The sequence below is a fragment of the Equus przewalskii genome, chromosome X (assembly GCF_037783145.1).
Source record: "Equus przewalskii isolate Varuska chromosome X, EquPr2, whole genome shotgun sequence".
Classification (NCBI taxonomy): Eukaryota; Metazoa; Chordata; class Mammalia; order Perissodactyla; family Equidae; genus Equus; species Equus przewalskii.
The window spans coordinates 93,126,819-93,148,256 of NC_091863.1; the positions used below are offsets into that span (position 1 = coordinate 93,126,819).

Genomic DNA, 21,438 nt, shown 5'->3' on the forward strand with positions numbered 1-21,438 from the left:
TGAAGTTTGAATAGGGAGAAATTGACATTTTATTTGGAAGATATGGCAATAAACTAGAAGCTGATAAATATTTGATTTTTTGATTCTCACTTTTATTTTTCATTTATCAGTGTTATAATTGAACCCCTTGAATAACCAGGGAATGTTAATAGCTTAACTTGTGGATTTATTCTTTGGGACGGGCTTAATTTGTGTGGAGGAGGGTGGTGAAAGGACCTAGTAGCCCTGGAAATTAATGTTCAAGTGTGGCATTTGTAAACGTTGTCTTCTGTCATTTGAAGCATTATAGAATACTTAATACATGTAATGTTCACCATGGAAAATGAATGTATTACTCAGTTATTTTTGCCTATGTGAGTAGTACAAGAGCTGACTCAAAGGAGATGACATGATGGTTCCTGTCCTGAAGTGAAATAAGATGATGGGTTGTGGTGGAAAAATGATGTGGTCATGCCCATATTTGCACACATCTCTTGTTCGTTTCCTTTTATAGAGGAAAACCAAAGAGAGTCTCATTTCTTATTTTTTTTATTTCCTTTTTAAATTTTCTTTTCATGCGAATTTTTCTTTCTTTTTTCTTAAAATTGCATTATAATGATTTGCAATTCAGTTGGCCCAGGTTGTGCTTTGTAATAGCATAAGTGCCACTTAAAGTGGTCATAGTGGAGGCATTATACCCATGTTAGGGAATTAATTACGTAGATGGACACAGACACTCTGAGCCCTTTGGGTGTGAAAGGCATGTTTCATAAATCTTTATTTTCCAGATGCCATCTAATACAGTGCTTTCTACAGAGTGGGTGGCCATTCAGTATTTGTCTAGTGAATGAATACGAGCCAGGAGTTTTATTTTTGCTTTCCAAAATTCCAAATTCTTATAAGCACATGGAATTTTTTAAAACTTATTTTTACGGAAATTTACAAACATACAAAGCAAAATAGCATAATGAACCCCCAGCTTCAACAATTATCAATATTTGATATTCTTGTTTCATCTTTTCTCTCCCTTCTTTTTTATTTGTCCTTTGGGATTTGCTTTAAAATAACCCATATATTATTTTACCCATAAATACTATAGTGCACTTAGTTTTTAATATTTTAAAATAGTTATAATGTCTGCATTTCATGCAGAGTTTAACTTTTAAACCCTTTCTGTTCCAGTTTATCTCAGAGAAGGAAATTTTTACTGTTTATCAGAAGAAAAATCTGATTTGCTATACATGAGCTGGCTATTTTTAAGTAGTTTCGTAATAAATATATTGTCTTTCTTAATCTTCTAAAGAAATTTATTAAAAGTTTCTAAGCTACACTATCATGAGAAATTTATGTGTTATGGACCTGAACCTGATTCTGAAAAATGTGCTTTGGAGTAGATAAGCTGTAGATTGGTCCCCTCAGAATTGATATTAATAAATTAATTTTTCTTTTCACAAGGCAACAGCCACAGAACTCACATTAAAACCTATATATGCAATTCTGGAATGTGTTCTCAGTTTTGAAATTTCTTGTTAAAACTTTCAGACCTTATTTTTTTGTCTCTTTAAAATCAGATGAATCCATCACAAATATTACTCAATAAAGCACCAGTTCTCAAAAAAAAATGTGGCATATGGTCCCTTGGGGACCAAAATTACTTGCATAATAACACTGAGATGTTATTTGCTTTTCACTGTGTTGACATTTGCACTGGTGGTGCAAAAGCAATGGTGGGTAACACTGCTGGTGCCTTAGCAAGAAGCAAGGCAGCGGCACCACACTGTATTACGAGTCATCGTATTCAACACCATTGGAAATAGATGGTATTGAACGGTTTCCTCACCATTGGAAGAAGACCTACAGCATGCATTTCATTTAGAAATGTCCTTGATGAAGCAGGAAAAATTAATTTTATTAAGTCTCAACTCTCAGGTATACATCTTTTTAATATTCCATATGATGAGATGGGGAGCACACATAAAGCATTTCTCCTGCTTATGGATGCACAGTAGTTGTCTTGAGGAAAAGCACTTGTGCAGTTGTTTGAGTTGCCAGCTAAACTACCTACATTTTTAAAAATAGAAAACCGTGGGGCCAGCCCAGTGGTGCAGTGGTTAAGTTCACACGTTCTGCTTCCTCGGCCCAGGATTCACTGGTGCGGGCCCCAGGTGTGGACATGGCACCACTTGGCACACCATGCTGTGGTAGGCGTCCCACATACAAAGTAGAGGAAGATGGGCACGGATGTTAGCTCAGGGCCAGTCTTCCTCAGCAAAAATAGGAGGATTGGCAGCAGTTAGCTCAGGGCCTAGCTTCCTCAAAAAATAAATAAATAAATAAATAAATAAAATAGAAAACTGTTATTACTTGAAAGATCGAATGACATATTAGCTGATTATTCAGATCTGAGTATTTGGCAGATATTTTATCAAAAATGAACTAAATGTGCCTGTCACTGCAAGGAAAGTAACTGAGAGTATTTGTTACCAGTGATAAAATCAGAGCTTTCAAGGAAAAATTCAAATTTTTGAAAACTTGTATCGGCTACCAAGTGTCAATACTTAGACTTTTCTAATGAGATTGGTGGTGTTTTTAATGAAAGTGACTTGTTAGATATTGTAAAATAAAGTGTGACAACATTTGGAAGATTTGCATTAGTCAAACAATATTGTTCCAAATGACCAGTGCATGATGTTACAGCATCAAGCATGGATAAAAAATTAAGCATTTAAAGTGTAAGGTAGACCAATGTATTTTAATGTAACAGAGTATGAAAAATTCATTTATATGGTATCAGATTCCATGCCACAACTAACGTTTTAAGAAACTACCACTTCTCAAGTTTTAGTATAGTATTATAAAGAGGAATATTCCTAAGTATCTGAAAAAGTTCTTAAAGTCCTTCTTTTAACAATGTATCTGTGAGAGACCATATTTTTTTCACGTACTTGAGCCAAAATGACATATTACGACAGATTGAATGCAGAAGCAGATATGAAAATCCAGCAATCGTTGTATTAATGAAAATCTAGCTGTCGTTGTATTAAGTTAAACAATAAAGCAATTAAAAAATGTGAACAGTATACTCTTCTCACTAATTTTTTGAAAATATAGTGATTTTTCATTTAAAAACGTTATTTAAGTTAACATGTAATGGGTTTATTGTTGTCTTTAAATAGATAAATACCTTAAAAATTTCCCAGTTGTAATTTCTAACATGATAAATGCGTTGATGGATCTAACCTGCATATCAAGAAGCAATTTTGGGTCTTCAGGTCCTGAGGCCAAAAATTTAGGAACCGATGAATTACTTGGGTTTTTTCTTGTTGTTTCCTCTTCTTTCCTTTTTCCTCTCCTGTCTCTTTTTCTTTCCTCTTTCCTTTCCTATCCATCTTTTTTTGAATGAGACACCCTCAGGATAGAAAGGTGTAGAGCATATGAGTTATTCCTTTGTATGATTTTATTAGCTATGAACAGAACATAGATGTCTCTTTTTCCCAGTTTCATTGAGATGTAATTGACATACAGCATTAGGCTAGTTTCAGGTGTACAGCATGATGATTTGATATGTGTGTATATTGTGACACGGTCACCACAATAAGTCTGGGTAACATCCACCACCTCACATGGTTACAGTCTTTTTTCTTGTGATGAGAACTTGTAAGATCTACTCCCTTAGCAACTTTCAAATATACAATTTAGTATTGTTAGCTATGGTCACCATAGATGTCTTTTAAATCAGTTTCTTGCCCTGTGTGTAGTTCAGTTGATAATTTTTGGAGGACTTAAAACTACCTTCTATTTATTTCAACCTTTTGTTATAGTGTGTTAGGACAAAGTATATCATTTAATGTATAATAAGACAGAGCTAATAAATATTTACTATTGTGAAGACATCCCTTGGAATATTGAAAATAAAATATTCTTGTGGCTTATTTTCTTCTCAAATATGAAAAAAGTGATTACATAAACCAGGTATATTTTATTGTTAAAACTTGACACATCCATGCAACAAGAAGTTTGTGTACCTAATACTACTCCTAATATAAATTTCCTAAACTTTCCAATATAGTCAAAAATTACAGTAGCAGTTTCCTGCATGTTAATTTGGCTCCTGTTTTATGTTAGATCCTTTCACTTCAATGCTTCACTTGCTGTGGGCATTATTTGTTTGCTTTATAAGTCATGAAGATGGGTAAAAGCCTGTTTCATTAAAGGAGAATAGATCAGTGTTATTGAGGTGTGTCGTTAAGCTGTGGGAGAGGCTTCAAGTGTCTATGTCACACATAGAAAGAATATACCTAGTACTGGGTGTGGTGGAGAGCATGACGTTTGAATGAAAGTTCGAAGAGACTAAAAATACTATGCCTAGGTCTAGCGTTCTAACTGCATGTTACACTGATCCATCTATGAAACTCTTATGTGACTTTGGGCGTGCCTCTTTCCTTCCTTTCCGCCTGAGGTATGTGTGTGTGTCCACAGGTGCATCTGTGTGAACTTTTAACTTTGTGGCTTTGTTCGTAACATCTGAGAGAGAGAGAACTTGAGAGCTTTACGTGTGCAGATAAAACATAGTTTGGTTTCCATTGGCTTTCCTCAGCATTCATCCTGGTGAATTTGGAATGCAATGTAAAAGTTGTTTTCATTCTGTGACCTGCTTATAAAAATATGAAACCTATTACACAACATTTGCCACCATTTTCTATTCCCAAACCAATTTTCATTACCCGTGGTAAAAACAGAGATTCTGTTCACACAGACAGACACACACATGCACATATACAAACACACTCCTCCTCTCCCCCCGACCCAGCCCCACACATCCACATAGACCTCAGATGATGAGTGAGACATTTAGAAGGTTACAAAATGGGCCCCAGACTAAAACTGGTTGAACTACTGATGTGATAGAACAGTCTTTTAGGAAAAGTCTTAGTGTTTACTAAATAGAAGATGTGCATTTTTGAAGGGAGTATCCATTTCTTGAACTTTTCGCCACAATGTTTTCCAGTTTAAATAAATTCTATTCTGTTATGGTGAACAGACCTTAAAATCAGCAACATGGTCTTGACAGATTTCACTCTGATCAAAGATTAGCTTTAGAGTTCAGAAAGCTGGAAAGCATGTACATTTCAGATGACCAGGAACGGGAAAGTTAAGGAAGCCATTTTTAGTTAGCATTATCATTAAAGAAGTTAGTAGCACTTGGGACAGACCCATCTAAGCGGTCTGCAGTGACAAGTATGGCTGAAGAAAAGGTAGGGCTGGGAAAACCCAGTATTTCTGCTCTAACAATGATCCTGTCTTCTTACCTGAGGCAATTTTCTGTGCCCCAATTTTCTCTGTCTGTAAAATGCATGATAATACATACATGTGTATCCAGTTCGCTCAGAGTGCGTGAGCGTTGCTTCCTATCTCATGTATTCCCTGACAGTCACAGGCAGATGATGCTATGCTTATTTTACAAATGGCGAAATTGGGACCTGGGAAAGTTGAAGAGGCTTCACATAGTGAGTCAGCAATGAAAACAGATGGAAAAACACATCCTCTGGCTCCTGCTGCTATATTCCTTCTGTTCTGAATTGTGTTGTCTTTTGATATTTCATGAAGTTTTTGTTGTTGATGAAATAAAGTGCTTCCATTAAGGAGACAAAATGTAATCCAGTGTCTGCTAAGGTGGTTAGTGATGAGGACAGGAGAACACTCTGCCTCATATCATGGACTGTCCCAAATCTTTTTACAAATGAGGGCAGTGTGAGTTGCCTCCTTACTTTGAGATTTCACTATGTTATCATAAAGTGCTTCATTTTGTTTGTTTTATATTATTTATAAAGGACTGGAGTGTCTATTATCTCACTTTCGTTCTTATTAGGTAGACAGAGCAGATCGTATTAGGTGTGTTATATCCCAGACAGATTATAATAATTTCCGCCACTTACTGAACACCTCGCTGGGGACAGATGCTCTTATGTACTTATATCGGCTCATTTAATCATCATAGCAACCCTGTGAAGTGTGTGGAATTAGCTTCACTTTTATAAATATGAACCTAGGGCTCAGAGAAGCTAAGGAATTTCTTCAAGGTCACACAGACTTCAATTCCAGTCTGGCAGACTCCTAAGACCCTGACGCTCCCATTGTGCTCCATTTCCTTTCAGATGATTGGCTTGCCGTGTGTCGGTCTTAGAAATCGCCTCCTGAGACTAGCACAGTACTCCTGTTGATTTTCTGTTCTCTCCCATAAAGGGCGCGCACAACTAACCAGTTGCTTAATTTAGCAATTAGCTGATTAGAGTTGCTACACCAGTTAAAAAGCAAATTTTAATAAGAAGAATAGCAGTTCTCACATATCTAATGCTTACCATGTGCCAGGCTATGATCTAAATTTTCAATACACGTTAAATCATTTAAGCATCACAACAATTTATGAAGTAGTTATTATTATCTCTGGATGAGAAAACAGAGGCACAGGAACTTAAGCAACTTGCCCAGGGACACATGCAGCTAAAAGATTGTGGCGACAAGGTTTGAACCCAATCTGGCTCCAGAGCTCTTAACTACTCTGCAGTACTGCCTCTCGATGGAAAATTCAGTTCAGCAAGTATTGGCTTACTTCCTATACACTGTGCCAGTAGAAAATATAGTTCCTACACTTAATAGCTTACCTGTTCAACCAAAAACAGGATGTAGATACAATAAATGCTACAATACCTCGCATATGGAGTGTAAATGTTGTATGAAGGCATGAATAAGTATGGATCGAAATGAAGAATAGAGAACATAAGTGGTCCGAGACAGTTAATTAGCCTTTCTGAGTAATGTAGTCTACTATGAACAAGTGATTTGGGCGCTGGGGAGAAGCTGGTTCCATGTGTTCTAAAATAAGCAGGTTACTTGGCTAACGTTCAAATTCTAAATAGGTATGTGGGTTGTAGCTATTTGACCTGAACCAACTTTAAACTCCCTTGTGTTCTTGCATGATTTCAGTGGAGCTAGAATGAAAAAATTAACTTGCCTCTAATATTGTGAAATTAGAATTTATTAATACTTGGCGTTAATACTGCGAGGCTGACAGGAAGGGGATTCGTAAGTATTGTATCATTCTTTTGTCAGGGTGTTCTCTTTTTCTAGCAGGAAGTGTTATGACTTGCTCTCTCAAGTTGCGATTGTAAGAAGAATGTTGGGTTTCCAGATTGGCGTTCTGGGCGTGGGAGATTCCTTCTATTAGTGCTTCGAGAAAGAAACAGGTTTGCTCTCGTCTCACAGAAGGGTAACTATTTTAATATTATTTTATTAGGCTCAAACTTTTAGATTACTGAATATTTAAGCAGAAATTTACTTTAAAAATCTTGAAATTCTTATTATGTGTTTGGGTAGTTAAACATTTGGAGACACTTCCTAAATCTTATTTATTCATATAGAATCCAGTTTGTCTTAAGAGAAATGTTTGAAGTTTAGATGCTAATCTGTTCTCTATATATTCTGTCTTTTCTTTATTTGGGGACTATTTTAGGGACTTTGTACTTTTTTAAAATTGGTTTTGAAATTGTAATCATATGGCCGTACCTATCAAGTTAGAAATGGTTTAAATGATAGAAACTATTACTTTATGTCTTGGGTAAGGGGGAGGTGGGATTTTGAATGCCTTTGATCCCTGCTAAATTGTTTTTCAAAATTCTGTGAGATAGAAGTTGAGGTAGCTGTCATGAGAGAACATGTCATGATTAGATTGGTATTCTACTCTTACAGAATGACTTATGACACAGTTGTCTAGAGTTTGTTTATACTTTACAAGATACATGAAAATCATTGGTGAAGAAAGTTTGGTAGAGTTGATATAACGTGATCATGATAGTGATTTACAATGCTCACAAACTCACCAGGGTTTGCCATCACTTGGCGATCAAATAAGTTTTATTTTTCCTTGTTCCAATATAGCTAGTTATGTAAATCCTGACTCTGACATGAAGGTAACCTCTCAGCTTGGTTGTACTTAGTACACTCATATGAAATAAAACAAGTGAAGTATAAAACAAAAGAATCTAGTTTTCTCAATTAACAGGTACTATATCTGAGCACATGTAAGCAGGGTATATAACACTGCCGAGGCACTTTCAGAGACTAACAGGTAGGCTTTGAGCTTAGCTCCAAGTCTAAGCTGCAATTGTATCTCTGGTGATTTTGAATTGTACATCGTAATATCTTGTTTTGAGTTGAAGCACGTTAACTAGTCTGATCTTGCCTTGTGATGTATGTATATACACCTGAAGATTGCCCTTGGCTTCGATGTTAATTTTCATAGGAAAGGAGAATGTGTGTGAAGGTTTATTAATTCATTCTTTAATTTTATTAGCAGCAGATTTATTTTTTCAAGAGTTATTCAGACATTTTTGGAAAGTGTCAAAGTTTACTTAGGAAGTATGGAAAAGATTAGACTTTTTAAAAGGAGAACACCCTGTTTCAATCTAAGGAGTTGTAAACCTTAGCTTTGTGAAGATGGGGGAAGGAGAGGTGTCATTTTGTTGTCTTTGGGTTTGCTGTAGTATTCTTCATCGCGGGAAAAGGGGCTTTTAGAACATGAGTAAGACGTACATTAAATATCTACAAAACGCTTGTCTGACAAGAATTTAAAGAATGTCTTCAATCTGACTGAATTGAATTGAATGTTTCTATTATTGGAAAAGTTATTAACTTATTTTTAAATAGCCATTGCTTTAAGATCTTATCTTTTTTTATCAAGCCCAAAAGAGGAAAGGAAACTTTTACTTAAAATGGAGATATTTGATAGTCTTCCAGGAAATGACACAGGATTGGGCACCCTTTGGGGTTTAGGTGACTCATAGATATTGGTACTTAAAAAAAAAGATCAATTAGAATCTAGCTAGTGCTAGATTCTAGAATAGAATAGAGATATTTCCAGAAAATGAACTCATTTCTTAATAGCTATGTAGGGTGAAATCACGGGTTTGCTTTAAAATAATTCAGGAGACAGAGAGAACAGGGAGGGAGGGGAAAGGAGAGGGAGGACAAGAAGGGAGAAGAGACGAAGCACTTATGGGAAAATCCTAGCAAATGTAGAGTCTGGATGATGGGTTTATGTGCATTTGTTGTACTATTTCCTCTTACTTTTGTATATATTGAAAAGTTTCATTATAAAAATTTATAGCTTTAGTTTGGGGCCATTTACATTTATTTCTAAACATTACTTTTATCTATAAATTGCAGATTTGTCAAAACATGATTTGTGCATAATGTGTATTATTATACAGGTGAAATGTGCTGCTTGATTGCCAAAATCGTTGCGAGGAAAAGCTGTTTCTGAAAAAAAAACCTTTCTGTTTGACTTTCAGTTAAATTCAAAGGACTGGTTGCAAACATCTTGAAGAGTTTTTTCGTATCTTGAAGTATTAAACAAGAGTAGATAGTTAAAGCACGCTAACAGGCCAATTGCATGTGAGGAATGTGGGAACATTAATATGTCTTGACTGTTTTGTTCCCAGCTTTCTCTACAGAGCATGCATTTTTAAAACCGCATGAGACGGCTGTTTAGCCTGCATTGTGTTTAAGTCTGTTCACTTTCCCTACTTACCTCCATCAGAGTTTATTTATTCAGCAAACATTTGGTGGGTGTTCACTGTGAGCCGAGATACAAGGTCAAGTAAGATCCCAACCCTGCTTCCAAGGAGCTCACAGACTAGCAGAGGAGATAGAGGAGAGGTTGGTCATCATGCACTGAAAGGGAGTTTGGGGTTAGCAGCTAGGACTCTATAGTGCATCTCCTTTAAAACAATACAAACGAAATTGAAGATGGCGTAATTAGTTGTTGTTGTTAGAGAAGTAGGAAGAGGGCTAAGAGAGCTTAGTTTAACTGTGCAGTCCCCCACGCGTGACTTTGCAAACAACAGCAGTCTCTGCTCCCCTGCTCTTTTCAAACCTTCCTGCCACTCTCCTGCGTCTGTAGGCATTGTTGGAGCAGCATACATGCGGGAGATAGCAATCCCTTTTTCATATTAAACAGTAACTAATGTTTGTCTCCTTAAAGTTTTTGGATATATCCAAGGCAAAATTGCAATTATAGGTAGGCAGCTACTTGGAGTTGGGTAAAAGGTAGAGTTAGCCTTCAGTCACTGATAGAGCCTTCCAAAGTTCGTTTCTCCATCGATTTGGAATTTGAAACATATTTTTCAGTAGGTAAGATTTTTCAGGTCACTTCACAAATGTCCCTGAAATGGTATACTATGTTACCTGAAATGAAATGGTTTTGTGTTCAGATTATTTTAATCTAAATGAATTGTAGAAGCATAGTTGCTAAATATATCCAGATTTCCGTTCCCTCAGCCAGTTGCTTTATTCTCTAGTCCCGAATACTGTATAACCTAACAGCATATATAACACTGCCTCATGGGAAAATACCGTCGGTTTCATTCCGGGTTATCTAGTGATGTCCTCTTTAGTTTTACCAATTTGCGGCTGAAACGTCAAGTAGAATTATCAGGAGATGTAGGCCTGAAAAGTATGCTGTACATGTCAACTATTGCTTTCATAGAAGTTCGCTCTCTGCATTGACTATAACAAGCAATTTTTAATAATGCTGAGGTGCGAGAATCACGAACAGTAAAATCCTTGACCCCTTTACCTTCTGCTTTAACCTTTCCTAAACTTTTAGGACTAGGCACCTGTGACAGGTGTGAGGACATTTAGGGTGTGACTCACTTGTTTTGACTTTCAGAGCAAGAAATCATTAAATCGAGAAAGATGCATATAACCTCTTAAGCTATTAAAATTACTCCTTTACTGAGATTCTGTTAAAATTTTCTCAAAGGAAGCAAACAAAACTCCAGGCTGCTTGCTCCTTGAGAAAAATCAGTTGTAATCGCTAAAATACTATGGGTAGCATAGTGATGACTTATGCATGAAAAAAATCCTAAAATAAAAAGTAAGTCACATAGATACTTGAGTGTTTGGTTATGTTTATATTAACTTATTAGCACTGATACAACTGGAGTGGCTGTTCACAGTACTTCGCATTTAAGAGGCAGAAATTAAGCAATATTAAATACAGTGAAGCAGAAGCATGTCATTCAGGAATGAATTTGCCACAAGAGAAGGTGAGGGGCCCGCCCAGCAGCACGGCAGTTAAGTGCACACATTCCACTTCAGTGACCCGGGGTTCACCGGTTCAGATCCCGGGTGCGGACATGGCACTGCTTGGCAAGCCATGCTGTGGTAGGCATCCCACATAGAAAGTAGAGGAAGATGGGCACAGATGTTAGCTCAGGGCCAGTCTTCCTCAGCAAAAAGAGGAGGATTGGCAGCAGTTAGCTCAGGACTAATCTTCCTCAGGAAAAAAAAAAAGAGGTGAGCATTTGTGTCCCTATTTTTAAAAAATATGACCTGTTTTATTGTCAGTACCCATTTAACACCAATGTTTTGAAGAAAGACCTTTTAGAACTCTAAAATATATAGTCTTTACTAAACCTCTTGCCTGTATTCAGTATGTTTTACACAATTACAGTTTTGGTGATTTCGGTTCAAGGATTAAATGAATCCCTTATCCATTAAGTAACGAAAACAAGTTAGTATTAGCTAGAGGGGTCACTATCTACATTTTCTGGCAACAGTTCATTCTCAATATCATGGTCACATGTGTTAGGAGCTTGTAAATTACTTTCCATAGGGTGTAATAGGCATGGGCCTTCTTTCCACAAAGTGATGTATAGCCTCTTTGCTTTTGTTTTTATGGTAAGAGTAGTTATTACCTCTCTCACACACGCTTTTTTACTTTTACATTTGCTGCACAGCTCTGTCTTGGGCAAAGTCACTTAACTACCCTAGACTCTTGTTTCTTCCCTAGTACAGTTTCAGTAATCATTGGGTATTGTGCATGCTGGGAATTATCACTACCCTTGAAACATTGCAGTCAGTTGGAACATTTTTTGAGCCATGCCTCTGTACCCAGCATCCAGCAATGGATTATTATTGTGGGAGTATATGAGACGAAGATGAAGTTTAGACTTTGTTTTTGAGAAACAAACTATCTTGAAATAAGATTTTCAGAGCAAGTAGTTAAACAAGAACTTGTGTGCTGTTGATAAGGAATGGTTCCCTTTTATTGGAGATTATTCTCTTTGACCAAATGTGCCCAGTGACCATCTGTGTGGAGGAGGCAGTTGATCTGAAGCAAGTAGGATGTCCCAGCCAGGCTGTCCTCACATGCACTTATATAACTATAGGAGAAAGTCTATAATTAAATTGCCAAATTTTGTGGCAAGATTCTAAATCCTGTGGGAGTTGACGAGAAAGATCAACAGGGAGTGGAGTCATTGGGAAACATGGTTTGGGAGAGGATGAGGCTTCTGCTGAACCTTGAAGGTAGAGTAGAATTTGGATGGGGGAGAAGAAAAATAAAGAGGAGGTCATTATAAATGTGAGAGGTAGATACAGAGAGTCCTTAGTGGGACAGAAGGAAAGAGGAAGGGGAGGCAGGATAAAACAAAAGGTACTGATGTAGGAATTAGCAGGACATGTTCAGGAGGATGGCTGTGATCGAAAAGGTAATTTTGAGCGTTGTTGAAAGGTAAAACTGGTTAGATGTGACTAGTAGGACCACTCTAGAGAACCTGGAATATCAAGCAGAGATTAGGTCATCTGTTTAGACATAAGCAATTATAGTTTCTTAAAAGGGGACTCACATGGTCAAAATGATTGTGGGCGATATTTGATTCAAAAGATATTTATTGAGAATGCACTGTGTCCATGCATCGTACTAAGCGCTGTGGTCAATACGGAGATAAGTAAGCTGTATTTCTACTCTCATAAGTGTATGGTCTTGTTGGGGAAAGAAGTTCATTCAATAAGCCATTCTCAAAGAGGCACAGTATATAGCAAAATGGTTGAGAATACTGCCTTTGGTGTCGGGCGGACCTAAGATTGAGACCTGGCTCTACTCTCTAGCTGTGTGACTTTGAGCAAATTACTCAACTTTTCTAAACCTGTTTGCTCCTCTGTAAAATGGGAATAACAATATTACCTGGTTCATAGAGATTTTCTGAGAAGTAAATTACATAATGTATATATTTAGCACAGTCCATGTAAATAACAAGTGCTCCATAAATGTTAGCTGGTATAATATAAACTTACAATGATATGTTATTATCTTAATTATTATTATTATTACTACCTACGCTGTAGGCACTGTGAATAGTGGCTGGGAATATGAAGATGAGTGGGATATGGTCCCTTCCATCAAAGACCTTTATATAATAGTATTAAATGCTATCCTTGTGGTGACTATATTTTCTCATTCAAAAATTGGTACTTATAGTGTGACGGTAAAGCAAGATATCTAAAATTGGAGCTGTCTGAAAGAATCCAGCACTGGCTGTAATAAAGAAAACACACAGTTCTGTGAGAGTACTGGGAAGAGAGAGCTTTTATCTCAAGTGGGGACAATCTGAAGAGACTTCCTCAAAGATGCTTTTGAAGAGTAGATAGGAGAAGGGTGAAGAGCATTCCACTGGAGAGAACCACAGAGGAGAAAGAATGGAGGTAGGAAAATATATGGCGTGCTTGGGGATTAGGGTATCTTTATAAAGTGTGATTCAAGGGTGCAGTGTATGTAGTGGGAAGTAACATTGGCAAGATAGGCAGGTATCAGTACAGAAAAGTGTAGGGCCTTGAATGTTGTGCTTAAAAACTGGGTCTTTCTTTTGTATGGAATATATCATAGATCTGCTCTTAAGGAAGGTAGCAGTGTAAAGATTACATTGAAGGGAGACAAGACTGTAGATAGATCAGCTAAAAGGCTTTTGAAATAGGCCAGACGGGAGGTGATGAAGGGTATGATAGAAGAATCCAGAGTGCTTAGTGATTTACTTCATCCTCCCTTTGTTTCTTGTGGTCAAACTGCAGTCTCAAATCTGTAAGCCCTGGAGACTGAGGAAAGGGGAAATTGAAGAGGAGACCTGATTTGGCAGGAGAGAGAATTGAAAAGGGGAGAAATAATGTGGCAATAAGTTCAGTTGTAGACACTTAGACTTTCCTGACTGGAGTCCTCCTCATTAACCTTCCTTCTGCCTTGGCCAGAGGGTCAAGACCAGATTTTGAGTGTAGCCCTTCAAAATTGGACCCCGACCTTCTGCTCCAGTTGTGTCTTGTCACAAACCCTAGGCACAGTGCTCCAACCACACTACCTTTCCCCAGCTCCAGAATATCATTTTCTCTTTATGTCTCTGTGCCTAGAATGCCTTTACAGTGATGTCAGTCTGAGGAATTCTACTTATGTTCTGAGATAAAGTTCAAAAATCATCTTCTCTGGAAAACCTTTCTTGATGCCCACCACTCAGTAAATATGACTATTATAGCATGAGAGCACTCATATTATGTCTTTGTTTTTCAATCTGTTTCCCCCAGTAGACAGTAAGCTCTTCGAGAGAAGAGGACTTTGGGTCCTAGTTCTCTATGTCTGCAGCACCCAACACAGTGCCAGGTACATCCTAAGCCTTCAATTAAGGCTTGACTGCAAATGAGTAAGTTGGTGAATATGATAGACATTCAAGTAGAAATCTTCTAAAGTCATGGGACTGGAGTTTGAGTAATCACGGCAAGAGTAGGTGAGCTTTAGCTCAGAGTAGCGCACACCCATCTGGCCTGGAGACTAATGCTGTTGACGTACCTAACTAGGGAGGAGGCAGGGTGGCAGTTTCTGTTGGTCCAGGTAGGTTCCTGAAGAGTGGGTGTTCCAAAGCACGGCTTGTTTTGGACCAAGGAAGGTGACAAATACACTCTTTTGTTGACCACTGTTGAATTGTTCACACATAGCAGTGACTATGGCTTTTTTAAAATTTATAGTGAAATAATGTGTTCTTTCATGTTTTGTCCACCCTTTGTTGCTCTCTTCTGCATGACACGAGCTTCAGTACGTGTTGCCAAATCTCTGATTTAAGTAATCAGCCTCTCCCAGTTCTACTTACCGGGCATGCTAGCGGCTGGGAGAAAGTCTTTGGTGAATATCCTCTGCTTTTACGTTTTAGTTGCCTTTCGATTTCAGGAAAAAAATATGAAGTTCATACTATAATTATCCATGGATGAGTTTCCCAATGTGTGTGCCCTGCCTCCTGACCCACATGGTACTGAATGACACAGATTAGTAAATAGATTATTTAGTCAGCTGCATTCCTAAGGTGAATTGCTTTAGGGGATGAAAACAGGCACCCCTCCTCATCTGCATCGAATTCCTTTCAGAATTTGAGTAATAGTTTCAGGTAGTTAATTGTAGCTACACCTTTCTCAGCAAAGATTTGTGTTCAGGGTTTAAGTATAGTTAAGTGAGCCAGTGGAGTGGTTTCATAATTGCCGTATTGTTAGTCAAACTCTGTAATTAGGGATGACTTCATAGGCATAAGATTCCTCTATGGGTGACGCCCTGAATTCAGACCCAGTTGTACACCATATCCTTTTATGAAAAAACAAACAAACAAGGTTTTGTTTGCTTTTGTTTTATTCCCTTATTTGAAAATCTGTTTTCCTGTGCCTCGGATGTTTAGGGAGTGAGAGAGTTTGCTTTCTTCCTGCTGCTTTCCCTATATAGAGGACGCGGCACAGGAGCTCCGGAGGAAGCAGAATTTGGGACGGAGCAAAGTGCTTTGCAGATGAGAGAATTCAGAAAAATGCAGAGATCTTGGGAGTTTTTATTTTTCATTAGCATTTCATTTGCTAAGTTTAAATGGAGAGAAAATATATATATATATTTTTTTAACATCAGCGCTCCCTCTCTCTCTCTCTCCCCCCTCCCCCGCCCCTGTAAATAAAATTCACTTTTGTGGGAAGACAGACAGGGGAAAAGGACATATTTCAAAAGTCAGACTTTCTTATTGCCTGTCAATCACGTACTCTGAAATTAAGTTAAAAAAAGAAATTAAACTTTTATTCAGCAAATAATATTTACGTTTTACCTCTTCACCTTTTATTTTTCATCGCTCATGAAAAAAATGTGCACATTAGGAAGAATGTGACCATATTGAAAAGCTGTCAGCTGTTTTTAAAAGTGGTCCTGAAACATTTGAAGTAAAATTTGTATTTCTTTCTTTTACATCTTCTGGCTGCTCTTCAAGTTGTGTTTAGAAACTGGCCTTATGAAGGAGCCAAACTGAGTCATGGGTAAAAAGTGGCTGACGGGTTTTCTTTAGGCCTATCCTTCTTAAATTACTTCGACTAAAAGCTTATAATTTTTATATAGGAATGACATCTATTATACTCTGTATTCAATGATTATAGGGCAAAGGGGATAACTTTTCATGTATCCCATTTAAAAATTTCTCAGTAGAACCTATGCCTTATATTTATATAGCCTCGCACAATTACTTAGGCATTCTTTTACTCCCCATTTTCTTTCATTAAGGATTTCAGGGTGTTGTATAATACTGTGTACGTAATTTACCGTCTGCCCTCACATAAGCCATCTGTAATGTTCATGAGGACCCTGGGGAAGCAGGTACATAGTGTTATCACTATTTTCAAATGAAGAAACTGAGGCTCAGAGAGATTAAATAAACTTGCTCGTGGACACACTGCCAGGAAATAGCAGAGCCTGGACATTAATTGCTGTCTTGTGACTCCACACCCCCACCCTGCAGCCTCCCCATTACAGCACACTACGTCCTTGGGTGAGGCACGGCCGCTTGCTCCAGGTGCTCCGGATCGGGTGAAGTGTCTACAGGGCAGCAATGATGGCAAATCCTCTGTTTTGCTTCATAAGCCCCAGTCTGGATGTTTTAGTTGCTTTGAGAGCAAAAGACCCTACAGTACAATGACTGCCCCCTGAAGAGGAATAGAGCTTCCACAACTTTAGTGTGTAAAATTTTAATTTTTAAAAATCTGGACGTCTTTCCTAAGTTACTTAAATGTGATGTTTTCTCCCAAGATAGTGCTTAATTGTTTGATTTCCTTAAAGATACCGTCAAGTGCCTATGAGTAGTCTTAAGGACAAACCTTTTTTCATTCATAATGGGGAAACATCTGCATTAAATAGCTAATTTAAAAATCTTGATTTTTATCGACTAAAGCGTATACTGTGAGCCTTTCAAATTTGACTTTGTGGTTCTCAGTTTGGGCTCAGGTGCTTCAGGGTAACGTTTATTTATTTACTTTCAAATAATTATTTAGGTAAATAAAATTGAGTTTATTTAACTGAGAGACTCCTAAATTAAACTATTCTGTTGTCCTGGACCAAAGCTGCCTGGAAATGTCGTTTTGGGGGTATATGCCCGCTCCAGCTCTTCTGTGTATTCTGATTCAGGCGTGCGTCTTAATGTCTCCTGTAGATGAAAAATCTGAGTTACAGGTGTAAAAGAAGTCATTTTAGGGTTTTATTAAGACAAGTTAGGGATAAGAAATTAGAAAAGTTGAAAGTATATCTTGTTTTTTTAAATGCTGTGTTATATTAATTTTATTTAAGTAAACCGGTGCCTTGAAATCATTTCTATGAGGTCTAAGTATTCCCTGATTTTGTAGGAAGAACAAAAGTACTGCTTTCCTGGCCTACCTGGGGAGGAGTCAATAATCCTGAAACTCCAGAGCCTTTCCCCCTTCTACACTTTTTACTGCAGCCGCTAATTTACTTTGTGTCGAATTATAATTATTTACATGTTGACTTCCCCAGATTGTAAATTCCTTGAGGGCAGGAACTAGGCACATAACAGATGCCTAAAATATCGGTCAAATTGTGTGAGGATAGCAGCGTATGCGTGTTGAGGAGGGGTATGAAGAAGATGGAGAGAGATTTCTACCCCGCTCAGCCCTGCTGCCTGCACAGGGGAGACTCGGGAGAGAAGGATTTAGTCAGATCCACCGGTCAGCAGGGATGGAGGCCGGGAGTGGGGGGGGGTATGTCCAGAGCCATCTCTGTCTAATTTTCTCTTGTATAGAAATGGTACAGTAGTATGAGAATAAAATCAATTGCCTTTTTTTTAAACTCACATACTTTAGATTATTACTCAGCAACTGCCCAAACTGGAAAGGACCTTTAGAGATAAAGGAGAGGCCACATGTTTTGGATTTTCTGAGATGGTCTCACTTTCAGACTTTCTGTGCCATTGTTCTACGTGCTATAATTCATGGACATGGGGAATAATTTCGTATTGAAAGCATGATTACTTAAAATATGCGTAAAGAAAATTGGAGTAAATCCCATATAGTATTTTTGTAATCAGAAATGTTGAACACTATATTAGTAAAATATAGAATACTTTTTAAAAGTACTGCCATTAGGTTGCAGTTTAACTTAGGAAAATTCAGTTTTTACTCTTAATATTTAAAATACCTGACTTCATACCTAACTGAAGATCTTTCTTTACCTTATAGATCCTGAAACTCCTCTGAAAGGTGTTTTTACTCAACTTAGCTACTGAGAAGTTGTCTGTCTTTAGTGTCATCTTAAAATCATAGGTAAGAAAAGTTTGTGAACAGGCAAATTTTGTTTTATGGTTTTTGTATTTTGTTGAGGAAGATTGGCCCTGAGCTAACATCTGTTGCCAGTCTTCCTCTTTTCGCTTGAGGAAGATTGTCACTGAGCTAACATCTGTTCCAGTCTTCCTCTGTTTTATGTGAGATGCCGCCTCAGCATGGCTTGATGAACAGTGCTAGCTAGGTCCATGTGGGATCCGAACCTCTGAAGCTGGGCTGCCAAATCGGAGCGTGTGAACTTAACCACTATGCCACTGGGCCGGCCATGTTTCATGTTTTTTAAAAGTCTGTTTTTATTTAATTTTTTAAAATACCAGTCATTGTGAATGTGTATTGCATTATGGTGGAAACTTAGCTAATAGTATCATATGGTCATTTGAAAACTTCTCAGAGATTTGAGAAACCGGAGTTTGAATTCCAGTTCTGTGGTCCCTCTGAACCTAAGTTATCTAGGAAGAAAAAAGGAGGTAAGACTGTTTACCTCATAAGCCTGTTGTGAGGGTTCAGGAAATTAATATGAATATGAATTTATCTAATGTAGTGCTTGGCACATAGTTGTTGAATGGGTGAGTTTATTAAAGTACTCTTTTAGTGAGTGCCTTACTGTGTGCCTGGGCCTGTGGTAGGTTCTAGAGATGACAGCTATGACTGTGAAAAGACAGGTGTGGCCCAGCTCGCTCTTGAGAGCCTCTCTGTACTGAGTATTAGTCTGAATGGCAAAATGATGAGTTGGTGAGTAGTTTTTTAACTTTTATTAAAAATGTCTAAAAGGGATAAATATAAGATCTCAAATTTGTATTTTGTATAGTTTGTGAAATTTAACACATAGAATACTTTTTTGAAAAGGCAACACATTTAGGGCAGTGAAACTATTCTGTCTGGTACTTTGATGGTGGAGGTATGTCATTATATATTTGTCAAAACCCATGCTATGTACAACACCAAGAGTGAACCTAATGTGAACTCTGGCCTTTGGGTGATAATGATGGGTCAATGTAGGTTCATCACCTGTAACAATTGTACCACTCTGGTGGGAGGTCTTAATAATGGGGGAGCCTATGTGTGTGTGAGTGCAGGGGGGTGTATGGGAACTGAATTCTCTGTACGTCCTGCTCAGTTTTGCTGTGAACCTAAAACAATTCTAAAAGGTAAAGTCCTTAAAAAAAGATCAAAAGAGAGAAGAAAACAAAGCCAAAAAAGGCAACACACAATCGTTTTCATTTCCTTCTGTCCCAAAATTGTTAATAGGTTCGTTCATATTTGGGGATCATCCATTGTGATACAGACCTCTTTTCTTTATTGCAAGGCTCAGTAAAATTTCTCTGTGAAGGTCCAAATCATAAATATTGTGCGCCAAGAGGCAAAAACATCAAGAATGTCGTATTGTTTAATATCAAGGATAAAATATATTATTTCCACAAATTTTTACTGACAAAATTCAAAATATAATAATAATTGAGTACTTTGTTTTGGAAATATAGATCTACTGATGAGAAGGATGGAATTCTTTTTATTCTGGCATAACATTTCACTTAATTGGGGTTCAAAGTTAATGTGCCTTATCATCAAAATTGACCGCAAATGTTTATCTGTAAAAACCAACAAAAACAAGCGGTGGTCCAGATTGTGGCCCATAGGCCATAGTGTGCCAACCCCTCTCTGTTGATTAAATAGGTAAAATAGGACCAAATCTCAGAGGGTGTAAACTCAAATAATATAATTAGTTCTGTGCATGAGGCTGTGTTCATTAGCACACACTGTGTGTATTTCTATATCAAAGCCAAATAGAATTTGTTTTCGTTGCCTCCTTCTTTAATGGGAGTGACTGATAGGTGTTAGGATGCTATTTGAAAATCAGTGTTTTCACAGTGAGTGATTTTAATGTGGCCTAATGGAAAAAATGGTAACGATGTGAGGTAATGGATGTTCACTTACCTTATTGTGGTAACCATTTCACAATATATATGAATATCAAATCATCACGGTGTTCACCTTGCTTTCACAATATTATATGTCAATTATATCTCAATAAGGCAGAAAAAATGGAAATAGCCAGTAAGATGGATAGATGGATGGATGGATAGATAGATAGATAGATAGATAGATAGATAGATAAAGGCTTAATGGAAAAGTTCTATTTTACATGAATCTTTGGTCACATAATGTTGACTTTTAGTTTTGACACATATCACCAAGAATTTCTATTATGTGTCTCTTTCGTGTCATTGTTGCGTACCTTGGCCCTTCCTTATACTCTTTGAACGTAATATAAGATTTTGGCCTCAGAAGGAAGATTCAGAAATATTTTTTTCTGAATAATTTTTGGTAAAAGATGACTTCTCATCTTGCTTTTATTATGGCTGTAGCTACAAATGTGGGAACCTATTCAGAGGTTTTAGTAGTTTGCATTTCTGTTTAAATTATCCCTGAGATGAGAATTTCGCAGGAGTGACTATAATATATTCATCCCCCAAATTTTTGAAAGTCTTAAACCTTTTTGGTTTCTCTTTAGATCTTCTTTAAATGGATGAGATGGCTACCACTCAGATTTCCAAAGATGAGCTTGATGAGCTCAAAGAGGCCTTTGCAAAAGTTGGTAAGTAATTTTTGTAGTGTAACTATAGTAAAGCAATCTTTAGCCCTAATCAAAATTATTACTCTAAAACCTTAAATGAATGGTTAATCATGAACCTTAGGGCAAGATAGTTAAATTGGTGGGATAAAGTTTTAGAAGTTATGCTTTAAACTGTATTAGTTCTGATTATATCTACTATCTATTATGGTCAGAGGTTTTTAGTCCAGGGTCGCAGTCCTTAACTGGGGGCTGCTGTGGCTCCTAAAATTTTTAGACAAACTGCGTCGTTATAGTATTTAATGTATCGTATTTTCTGAGGAGAGGATTTGGAGCTTTTACCACACTCTCAAAGGGATGTGTGACCCCTGAAAATGTTAAAACCCTTGGCTTTATTGCCTTTTTCATGGATTCTGTGCCTTTGGATA

At 37.4% G+C, this 21,438-nt stretch overlaps 1 protein-coding gene across 14 annotated transcripts in view; it reads left to right on the forward strand.

Moving 5' to 3' along the window:
- Window positions 1-21,438, forward strand: part of PLS3 (plastin 3) — a 73,635-nt gene that overhangs the window by 19,116 nt on the left and 33,081 nt on the right. For 4 of the 14 annotated variants that reach the window (XM_008541507.2, XM_070604130.1, XM_070604135.1 and 1 more), the window contains exons 2-3: window positions 18,337-18,420; window positions 20,951-21,034. In XM_008541507.2, the coding sequence (XP_008539729.1) occupies window positions 20,962-21,034 (73 nt within the window). In that variant the 5' untranslated portion in view covers window positions 18,337-18,420; window positions 20,951-20,961. Of the gene's footprint in view, window positions 1-6,627; window positions 7,063-7,110; window positions 7,247-13,300; window positions 13,525-18,336; window positions 18,421-20,950; window positions 21,035-21,438 lie in introns of those variants that run through there. The other 10 variants (XM_008541509.2, XM_070604126.1, XM_070604133.1 and 7 more) reach the window with 7 other exon arrangements.